Raw genomic sequence first — 11824 nt, 5'->3', positions numbered from 1 at the left:
GCTTGAGACATCAAGGACGTGGATGGGGGGCATAGTGTTAGAGCCAGATCCTGTCTAGAATGAAACATTAACACTTGGGGAAGTGATGGTCTTGTGGTATTGTCACAGGGCTGTTAATCCAGACACCCAGGTAATGTTCTGGGGACCTGGGCTCAAAATCCAATGGTGGAATTTGAATTTAATAAAAATCTGGAATTAAGAGTGTAATGATGACCATAAAACCATCGTTGGAAAAACCCACCTGCTTCACTAATGTCCTTTAGGGAACCATATTACCATCTTCACCTGGTCTGGTAAACATGCGACTGCAGACCCAGAGCAATATGGTTGACTCAAACATTCCTTGGACATCTAGGGACGGATAATAAATGCTGACCCAGCCTTCATCCTGTGAATGCAGGAAAAAGAACACAGGTAGTTTGAAAACCTCTTCTGCAAACAGTAGCTACTGCAATTGCTAGTTTTTTTTTTGTTTTAAGGTATAGAAGGCAAAGGTGGCTACTTTGGAACACACGAAGTGCCTTTTCCGAGTCTGACCCAGACAGCAGCTTAGTCAGGATCTGATTGAGTGACAGGAGAGGCTGTAAGGTCCTGCAACCTCTCCTTGTTCCTGAGCTTCTATTATAAGGAGCACTTGAGATCGTCGTTCTTAACGCAGATACAATCTGCAGGAAGCTAGTGTCATACTGGCACCGTGCTACCCTGAAAGAACAACAGCATCAACTTATTTGAAAAAATACTTTAGTGAAAACGACAGTAATTCAGCAAGAAGCCTTTAAATTTACTTAGAAATCACAGTGTACTAGTTTCAAGCAAACCATCTTTTAAGTTTCCTGCTTTTAAAAAATATAATTGATTTGAGTGTGTATGTGATGTTGCTCTTTTCCTGTTGGTGGTTCCCTTCTCCTAACCAATGAGAGCATTAGCCGAGCTGGTGAGCCCCTGGGATTGGTGGAAAGTTTTCCAGCGTCTCCCCCTTTCTCCTCACGCCCGGGTGAAGGAGTTAAGTTTGCCGCTGGATGCCCAGCCCCAGCGCCGGAACAGGCGCTACACTGCTCCCAACTATCCCCTGGTGCGTCCCTCTTGTGACAGCGATGAGGCTGCGGGCAGTTTTCTGCCTCTGGGTGGCTGTTTGCTGGTTCGGAAGTAAGTTTTGTACCCGGTGGAGATTTGGAGGGGAGTGTGTGAGAGGGAGAGGGAAGGGGCAAAATTTACCCAGCCTCTGTGTGTGTGTGTCCCCGTCCGTGTCCAAACCAATTCTTTTCAAGATCTAAGGTTCTTTCCAATAAGCTGCACTGCGAACAAGGGCTGAAATGGAAAGGAAACGAGGAACACTTAATGAGAGTGCTGACTCAGTGAAGGCTATCCCTGGCAGTGCTTGAAGTTATGTCTGTGTGTGCAACGGTCTGTTAGAATATTAAATTCCTGGTTCACACCGGGGAACTGAGGGAATTCTCTCCCTCTCTCTGTTTTTAATTGAATTTACGTAGATCCTGGTGGATTTCCGGGATTGAAAGGGATTTTTTTTTGCAAAGTTGTCTAGAATGATTTCCCCCCCCCCCCTCCCCTTGTTGACTAATCTGGAATGACCACGATGAGGGGATAGACTCCGTCCATGACATTCTGGGGGGTGAGGTACTGTCTCCTATCGCTGCAAATGGACTCTCTCTCTCTCTCTCCTCATTCACGAGGAGGGGGAAGACAGGGGTCTGCTCTTGGGAAGAGGGTTTTTTTGGGCCAGCCGTCGCTGAGCAGAAAGGGCAATGCAGGACTGACTCCTCCGGACCTGACCGCCTGGGATCTCAAATCTGGTGATATCCGAATGCAGCTTTCCTGTAGCTTCCTTCAGCAACGATACTCCGTGGTCGCAGCAGAAAGAAAGCCTCATTTCACACACACTATGACTCACTCCAATGCATTTACCTCGTCTTTTTACTCCGCAGGAAACCCAGCGGACGCTCGGCCAGGCAACACCTGCGTGCCCACTTGCGCTGGTAAGCAGCGTGTGTATTCGCGTGGGGCTGACCGCACTCTCGAGTTAAATATTGTTGAGGCAGTTTGCAAACCGCAGGGATCCCTGTGCAGTGTTGGCAGGGAGGCTTTCAAGCGGTGCTGCTCTCAACGAAACGCTGTTTAAAAACCGCTGGCCACCGCGCGTTGTTTCAACCTCTCTACGTGTAACAGGCTCAATTTTGCTGCCTCGCCGTCCAGCCCACCAGTGTGCTGACTGCATTACAGAATGAGAGCACCCCAGCCAAGATATTAGTCACTGTATGACCGCCCGGGACAATAATTTTACTGTTGTTGGAACTCAGCACTGCAGTCTGCGAACACTGAGTGGAGAGCATGCGGTTCTGCAAAGGGAAAAGGGAGTTTCTCCCTGCAAACAGAGGCGCCCACTCGCCCTCATTCATCATTTACCATTCATTATTATCACCGCTTCAGCTCCCAGGAGTGTCGATGTTCTGCCCTTCCTATACAACTTACTTTTGCAATTTTGCAAATTAGAGGAGGTTAGAAAATCATGTGGGGCACGGGCAGGGTGAATAGTCCAGGTCTTTTCCCAGTGTTTGGGGGGGGGGGGGGGTGGTGGGTGGTACAGGACTACAGGGCGTAGGCTTAAGGTGAAGAGGGAAAAGATTTAAAAGGGACCTAAGGGGCAACTTTTTCACACAGAGGGTGGTGTGTGTATGGAATGAGCTGCCAGAGGAAGTGGTGGAGGCTGGTACAATTACAACATTTAAAAGGCATCTGGATGGGTACATGAATAGGAAGGGTTTAGATGGATATGGGCCAAATGCCGGAAAATGGGACTGGATTAATTTAGGATACCTGCATGGACGAGTTGGACCGAAGGATCTGTTGCCGTGCTGTAAACCTCTATGATATTACTTTCCTACGCAGTAGCATCCCATCTATTGTGCACAGCCTTTTGCCCATTTTGCAACTTCGTCTTTTTTCTGCTCCACTTAATATTCTGCAGATTCCCTAAAACACAAGGCTGCCAAGCAGTTGCTGAGCCTCACATACTGCACATCTGTGTGTACACGTGTGTGTATACTGTGGTCGCTGTTATTAAGCCTTATTAAATGAATAATACCCAGTCTTGAGTACTGTTCATTTTATTGAATGCAGACTATTAAACAAACTTGGTTTGATTTAGTTTGCTGTAGCCGTTTGCTATATTATAGACAAAGCATGAAGCAATGTTCAATCCTGATCCTCTCAAATGCAAGCGAAAGTGGGGGAATAGGCAGTAATAAAGTGATCTGTAGGGTAACAGTGATTGTTGTTAAAGTCACAGCCCTGATTCTGACCAGAACTATGTTGCAAATATGATCTTAACTACTTGTTGGGACCATTGTATTTCAGAATTAAGCCTTCTATTAAATCTCCAGAATTCGGTCATTTAAAGACCAGTTAGACTTCAGTACCATTCCCTTCCCAAAAGCAAATCTGTGTTCAATGCTAGATCAGAGCTATTTCTGGTATTCCTTCTAAGACTAGTGTGTAGCGTGGATTCCTCTGCGACTAACATTGGTAACAGTCATATTTGAAAAACTTTTCTTTGAGACTCTTGCAAAGTGAAAGGCTTCGAAATATTTTTTGTCATAGTTGATCTTTTCTAATTTATAACTAAGTACAATTTAGTTAATCAAATATTCAATATTTGCCATTGTTTAATTTTAATTTAACAAGTTAACTGAAATGTTGTTGTTACTTTAGGTACCAATCAACTGAATTACCAGAAAGGTTTCCGGTACACTTACAAATACACGACTGCCACAAACAGCTTCTTGCAGGGAAGTGTACGTGAGAGCAGTGGACTCACAGTAGAATGTTTAGTCATTATCGATGTTCTTCACAAGTGTCACCATGTCTTAACAGTGAGTATTATTTTACTCTTTTTCTAATGTTTTTTCCAAGTACAATACAATGCAGGCAATTTATAACATTCAGAATGTAAAGCTAATCTCAGTAATATAGCCATTCCAACTATCATTGGTTGTTCTAAAAACCCATGGGGCTCAGTAATGGCCTTCAGGGAACAAAATCTGCCATCCCTACCTGGTCTGGCCCCTCATGTAACTCTGGACCAACTGTACCCTGAGATGGCCTGGTGCACTATTCAGAATGGAAGCAACAAAGGTTACCCTTGCTGGTGCTGCTCACATTCCGTGGAAATATTTAAAGAAAACCAAGATCGAATGTATGACCTGGAAATGTTTTAGCTATGAATTGATGAAGCATAGTTGGCTGTAATTTAACTCGAGTTTAAATTGCCGACATTTCCATATTACTGCTGATTGACTAAAGTGTAGAACCTGCTTTAATCTGATCAACAAAGTCGAACTTGATATTTGTAGTTACTTAGCCTCTATTGGATTTCTCACCGGAATAGTTTTGTTTTATTTATTTTGTCATGCATTTTTTTTTGTTTAATTGCATTGTCTCACAGCAAATGCAACTTGTGCTGGTGGGTTCTGTCATGCAAAGTCATTTTGAGCACTTTTTTTTTGCAAAGCTGCTTTTGCAGGGCATGAAGTGGGTGTGTGTTTCCTTTTTTTTTTGCACAATTTGTTTTCTGGTGATACAAAATGTGAGGCTGGCACCCCAATGTGACGAGGTGGGAGAAATCACCTTCAAGCAGGTCCTTCTGACCAAGTTATCCAGGACAGGGAAGCTGGCAGAACCTCAAATTAAATATTTGTTTTATAGCTATAAAATATCGAGCCATCCTTGTGATCTGGAGTTGTTGGTTGGCTCGCTGAGCTGACTGGTTTTCATGCAAAAGTTTCATCTCCCTTCAAGGTGACATTGTCAGTGCTATGTAGCCTCCATTGAAGTGCTGTTGTTCTGTCCTGCTCTAAATTTATAGGGTATGGTCTGTATAGGTGGGTAGTTCTGTTTCTGGTTTTGTACTGTACTTGTATGTAGATAGGGTCTATTTCAACATGATTTTTTTCTTAGTTTTCAACCAGTAGTGCAATTTAAGTCTCCAGGAATACTTGTGCTTGTCCTAGCACTGTTACGTTGTCCCAGTTAAACTGATGTCCTTTTTTGATGGCGTGAATAGAAATGGAGAGTTGGTTGTGCTGTTTTGCTGTGAGTTGGAGTTCATGTATCCTGATGACTGGTTTCCTGCATGTCTGTCCTATGTGGTGTTTCTTGCAGTTGCTGCATCATATTTTGTGTATCACATTTGTCCTGCTCATTGTGGGTGTGGGCCTTCTTTGCCACTTTTTGTCTCAAAGACAAAGTGTGGATGTTGGTTTGAGTGTTACCCTTATTCCGAGAGGTTGTAGGAGTCTTGTTGCCAGTTTTGATGAGTTTCTAACAAGGTAGGGTGGCCAGTCTGTTTGTGGACATTGTGTCATGACTCTGAGCAATAACACACTGCAACACCCTGGTGCGGCACAAAAATGAACAGGAACACCTGCACAAAGGCTTTACAAACAATGGGTCTCCTAACAGCTTCGTCTGCTGATGTCTGGCAAATAAACACCACCAAAAAGACACTGTACGCCCCGGCATGTTGGCCACCCTACCCTACATTAGAAACACATCAGAACTGACTACGAGACTCCTACAACCTCTTGGAATAAGGATAGCACACAAACCAACAGCCACACTTTGCCAGTTACGCTCAAAGATGAAAGACTGCACAGCTCCAATGAGCAGGAGAAACATGATATACAAAATATCATGCAACAACTGTGAGAAATACTACATAGGACAGATGGGAAGGAAACTTGCCACCAGGATATATGAACATTAACCTGCACAAAACCGCACAACCAAGTCTCCCTTGTTGCAATACACTCGGACAAAGAAGGACATCAATTTAACTGGGACAAGGTTACAGTACTAGAACAAACAAAATGAAGACAGGCATGAAAATTCCTAGACGTCTGGTTTTCAACCGTCGATGTGATAAACAAACACATTGAAATAGACCCTATTTATATACCACTACAGTATAAAACTGTCCACCATGACAGACTGGATCCATATAAATTAAGAATAGGACAGAACAAAGGCGCTTCAACAGAGGCTACACAGCACTGCAGGTGTCACCTAGAAGGGAGATGAAACGTTTGCATGAAAACCAGTCAGCTCAGCGAACCAACCAACAACTCCAACTGCGACCTGATTCATAGGTCTTCATTAAAACATTAAGCCTGTGATCTTGTGAAAAGATCTGTATCTTTCCGACATGTCTGTGAGCAGAGTTCAGTCTGTACCATTTTCCATTTATCTTCTGGCTGTCAAGATATTGCAGTAATCTGAAGAACCTGTTTGAGCTAGTGGTGTCAGCTTTCAGTCTCACTCCGATTCCTCTCGTACAAACACTGCTGCTTTACAGCTTATTGAACAATTTGCCAATTCAAAGCGATGTGTCCTTTAACGAAAAAAGAAAATATTATAGGTAATTAAAAACTTGTTTGATAAAAATAAACAGAACAAAATTGTTCTAATGACAAACAGTATGTAGGTTAGGCAACTGCAAAAGTCCAGTTCAACTTTGTTGACCACAGCATTCTTTAATTATTGCCATGACCCCAGCAAAATCAAAAACAGAATATGCTGGAGAAACTCAGCAGGACTGTCGGCACTTTGTGGAGAAAATGCAGCAGGTGCTGAGAAGGGCCCATGGACTCGCAACATTAACTGAACCTTCTGTCCACGCAAGCTGCCAGACTTGCTGAGACTGTCCAGCAATTTTTTGTTTTTTTTTCTTCTGATTTCCAGCCTCTGAGGTTCTTTAGATTTTAGCCCAAAGAAATCCTTGGAGTGACTTCAGAGAGTGAGGGAAGTAACAGTTGCAAAATGGACTTTTGTAATTGAATGCCCTTAATAAGGAATGCAGTCACTGACACCACTTCATCTCCCTGTCGAACCGTCTGCTTTCATTACGTGCTTCATCGTAAGTTTGTTTACAGCAGCTTTCCATCATTCGTATACATCACTCTTAGCACCCTCCAATCTTGCTTTGCAACTCTTCCTCACTTTGCAGTTCTTGCGTTTAATGGGTGATTGGCCAGCCTTATATTGCTTGACATTTTGGCTAATGAGGTGAGAAATTCATTCGACACATCTTCTGCCACCGTGTGCCCTGGTCCGTTGACCCAGCCTCGCTCTGTCAATATTCTTCTTTCAGTTGGGTCTTTGTGCTCGGTCATCCGTAAGACAGAGGTCATTGAGGGCTGAACGTGGCAGTCGCCAATCTCCCATGGGGCCAACATCTTGCCCAAAGCAGCTTCAAGCTGCCCTTTTGACAAAGAAGCTGACTTGTCAGTGGTCCCTCAGCAGTATGCATAATGCAGTGGGGGAAAACAAAAGGGTGTTTAGTTATTTCTGGGATAATACGTCATCTTTTTAGTCCTGATGGCATCTTAGACATTCTTGGAAGGTTGCAAGTTTTTAAACAGGTCCTGATATGTTTGCATTATATTTCATTTGGAAGCCACTGCCAGCCATTTGTTATTTTTACATACAGTTTATGATTGCTTTTGAATAGCTTATATTCCTATCTCTATAGATGAAGATGGTCAAATGATAAAATATGGCACAACTCAATGCAATTGCTCATCTCTAGTCAGGAAGAGCTGTTAAATAAAACATAAGCTGATTGAATAAAACATTCTTTCTGTTTCATTTATAAAGCAAACTGCACATTGTTGAATGTACACAGTATACCCCTGCAATAGCACGGTGATCCGATGAGCTTTCACTTAGCAGCTCTTTCTTTTATTATCATTGTTCCTTTTCTCAATTCTTCTTCCCCAACCTCCGCTCCCTTTAAAATCCAAGGGCTACATTTCATGGCATGCTTCCACCTGCCAACATCAGATTATGATGTGTTTTTATATTTTCCTGTCATTTCCCTGTCTGATGTGAGATATTTTAAACTGCCACAAAACTGATTCAGTTTTATTGAGATTTGATTCATTGGCAATGCCAGAAAAAAAACTGTTATCTTTTCATACACAGCATAGTACTGTGCAAAGAGCAATAGTGTGTTTTTGAACTGAAATTCAGAGTTACTGGGTGTTCATGTTGTTATAACAAAATTATAGGATGAGGTTTTATTGGCATTTATTGTCCAGAGGTAATTAAGAGTCAACCATGTTGCTGTGGTTCTAGAGTCACATGAGGCCAGACCAGGTAAGGATGGCAGATTCCTTTACTTCTACCTTTCTAAATTTGTCTTTGTTTCCTAAGAATTTGATCTTGAGTATCTGTACCCAGGTATCTTCATACCTAAGATGGTGTTGTAATGTGGCGACCATAGACTTTTCTCATTTGAGTACATGTGACAAAGCTAATTTAATTCAATTCCCGTCCCGAATGGGCATTGTCGTAGAAGCCCGTTCGGTTCATCAATTGACAATTACGTGATCGCTATTAGGCTAGCTTTTTAATTGTAGTTTTTTTATTAAATTTAAATTTTGTCATCTGCCATGGTGGATTCGAACCCATATGTCCAGAACATTAAAATGATATTTTCAATAACTAGACCAGAGATGTAACCGTGAGGTTGCCACCACCTCCCTCTGCTAAAATTGTAAAATGCAAAAATCTGCGGAGTTTGCATTTGGAGTGGATAGCTTCTACCAAAATTAGTGGCTGAGCTGGAGAGATGATCATGGGAATTGTCTGCATTGAAAAACATTAAAAGTGTGGTGGTGGTGTAGGCAGCATAATTTCTGTTCATGACACAGAATGTGAAAAAATATTTACATAGCCCCCAGACATTTTTAATCAACCTGTTCAGAAATGTTATTACACACCTCCTGGTTCAGGTGAGACTTGACCCCAGGCCTCCTGGCTCAGAGGTACAGACACCACTCTGTGTCACAATTACCCCAAGCAGCACAGCATCTTAGATATTTGCTATAATCAACCTGCTCAAACATGTTGCTGCACACCTCTGGAACAGGTGGAACTTGTCTCTGGGCCAGGAGCCCTGGGTTCGCATGGTATTATCTTGAACAAGGCATTTCAGAACAAGGGTTGAAATATTGTGAAAAAGAAAATTGATCTTAATGTTGGCTCTTGCTCTTTGCCTCTCCGAGGGAGGTGGTGCCTTATTCCTGTCAAATACTATAAGTGTGCTTAACTGTTTTTAGGGATAAAATAGAATGTGATGACAATAAATGGAATCCAGTTTCTCAAATGGACAGATGCGTTCAAGAGGGAAATGGGATAATATGGGGATTACATAGTGCCAATAGAACTGGAGCGGACATGGTCGAATGGTCTCTCTCCGTGCCATAACAATTCTATGACTCTGTGAAGATTTGTCTATTAAATATTGTAACTCAGCGAAGACACAGTCTTTACTTTCAATTCTGAACTATCAATTTATGTTTTCAGCTTAGAAATACAGAGATTAAAGGCTCGATGTCAAATGACGTGGAACTTCTCCCAGGTCAGGAAAAGCTAAGGTACTGTATCCATTCACAAACTTAGTGTACATTCTGACTGTGAACCAGCTGCAGATCTACGATGCTAACTGACAGTGGCCCTTTCCATTCTGAAGGAAGGGACTGATTCTTGAAGCTGCACTGAAAGATCAGTGGAGCTGTGGATAGTGTAGAAGGTTGTCAAAGGATGCAGCCGGATGTAGATCAGTTGCAGATAAGGCTGCAAAAATCACAGATGAAGTTTAATCCGTGCAGGAGTGAGGTGCTACACTTTGTGAGATCAAATTTGGGGGAAATTATAATGGCAGGACCCTTTAATAGCACTGATGTACAGAGGAATCTTGGGGTCCTAGTCCATAGCATCTTGAAAGAGGCCACATGAGTAGATAGGGTGGTAGAGAAGACACGTGGCATGCTTCGTTGGGGAATTAAGTACAAGAGTCTGGAAATGATGTTGCAGCTTTATAAAACTTTGGTTCGCCACACTCAGAGTATTTAGTTCATTTCTGGTTGCCACATTATAGGAAGGATGTGGAAGACTTGGAGAGGGTGCAGAAGAGGCTTACCAGGATGCTGCCTGGATTAGAGGGTATGAGCTGTAAAGAGAGGCTGGACAAATTGTTGTTGTTTTCTCTGGAACGGTGGAGGCTGAGGGAAGATCTGATAGAAGTTTATAAAATTATGAGAGGCGTAGATAGACTTGACAGTCAGAATCCTTTTTGCAGAGTTCAAATGTGTAATACAAGAGGTAATGCATTTAAAGTAAATGGGGAAAGCTCAAAGGAAATGTTAGGGGCAAGTTGTTTTTTAACACAGTGGTAGGAGTCTGGAATGTCGTGCCAGTGGTGGAGGCTGATATGATAGGGGTGGTTAAGGGGCCTTTAGATGAATGGCAATGAATGGAGGCATATGGACCAAGGGTAGGCAGGAAGGATCAGTTTAATTTGGTGTCATGTTCAGCACAACATTGTGGGCCAAAAGGCCTGTTCCTGTGTTGTACTGTTCTATGTTCAAGAGGAAATGGGTCAGAGGAGAGGATACAATTTTCATTTCTTTGACTTTCACTCCTTTTTTAGAATTCACCTTGGAGACCCTAAGACAGCTACGTTTTCTCTTAAACTGCAGAGTGCCTATTTAAAAAAACACTGTTCTTATACTTCAAAGCCAACAGTTACAACTCATTTACCGAGTAGAGTCACTACAATATGACCTGTTGTTGGCGGTGGTCTGTTGCTGAGTGATCTGTTGCTATTCTTGTACGAATGCAACAGTTCAGTCATCTCTTAAAACTTGGAAAAGATCAATGTCAGTCAGAGAGAAAGAAAACATGTTCTGTTACATTACAGACATCACAGCTCCCTCTAAAGTGCCTTCCAAAATCAATTTGGAGCTAAACATGACGTTTATAGGAACTTTGCACAATTCAGAGGATTTTAAAAAATTATCAGATCTCCCGTGGTATTTCTAACACTGTTTTCATAAAAATGGAAGATTTTGCTTTATTGACCAGAAGTTCTGATCCACTTTTTGAGTAAGTCAGATTCTATTTCATGACCAAATTCCAGAACTGACCGGTGTTCTGTGAAAGAGCAAGCATTGAGGAGGATATAAAGAGGCTGCGTAAAGGTAAAGACAGGTCAAGTGAGCGAACAACAAGGTGCAGAAATATGACATTATTCAACTTAGGTTTCAAATGTAAGGCTGTACAAATGAAAAAAAAGCAGAATATTGTTTTTACAGATATCAAACTTCTTGAGGCCAATGATCAGGGAAACGTGGGTAGACATGTACAAGAACCATCGCAGCATTCAGGTATAGCAAGCAATTTGGGATGCAAATGGTGTGTTGGCCTTTTACTGTAGGTAGATTGGAGTACAGGAATAAAGAAACCTTGTTTCAGCGATAGGGGACTTTGGGACCACTCCTGAAATATGGTGTGCAATTTTCATTTCCATACTTGGGGAAGGTGGTGGTACAGGAAAGGTCTCTGGAATGAGATGCTGAGTAAATTAGACCAGACACCTTTCCTGTACCACCACCTTCATATCAGTGGGGGGAAAAATGGGAGGTAATCTCACTGGAGTACACAAAACTCTGAAGGGGCTTCTCGTAGTAAGTGCTGAGAAATTGTTTCGCCTCAAATCCAGAACGTGGTGCACAGCCTCGGATAAAGAAATCATCTCAGATTGAGATGAGGAGAATCTTCATGTAGAAGGGCAGTGAATCTTCAGAATGTTTCACCACAGAGGGCTACGGTGGCTCCATTGTTGAAGATGTTTAAGGCTGAGACAGACAGTTTATCTCCTGTGGAATCAGGGCACGAGGAAAAGAAAGTGAAATTGAAGCTAATTATACAACCCCTACAGTGTGGAACCAGGCCATTCAGCCAACTG

The 11824-nt window shown here is 42.4% G+C and overlaps 1 protein-coding gene across 1 annotated transcript in view; it reads left to right on the top strand.

Moving 5' to 3' along the window:
* The first annotated feature begins 1029 nt into the window (after positions 1-1029).
* Positions 1030-11824, top strand: part of LOC125462404 (uncharacterized) — a 347507-nt gene continuing 336712 nt past the window's right edge. Inside the window, exons 1-4 of the mRNA XM_059653886.1 lie at positions 1030-1146; positions 1944-1994; positions 3727-3887; positions 9382-9452. Of these exons, the coding sequence (XP_059509869.1) occupies positions 1095-1146; positions 1944-1994; positions 3727-3887; positions 9382-9452 (335 nt within the window). The 5' untranslated portion in view covers positions 1030-1094. The remainder of the gene's footprint in view (positions 1147-1943; positions 1995-3726; positions 3888-9381; positions 9453-11824) is intronic.

The sequence above is a fragment of the Stegostoma tigrinum genome, chromosome 23 (assembly GCF_030684315.1).
Source record: "Stegostoma tigrinum isolate sSteTig4 chromosome 23, sSteTig4.hap1, whole genome shotgun sequence".
Taxonomy (NCBI): Eukaryota; Metazoa; Chordata; class Chondrichthyes; order Orectolobiformes; family Stegostomatidae; genus Stegostoma; species Stegostoma tigrinum.
The sequence above is the reverse complement of the archived record's forward strand: the minus strand, read 5'-3'. Positions and strand labels throughout refer to the sequence as shown.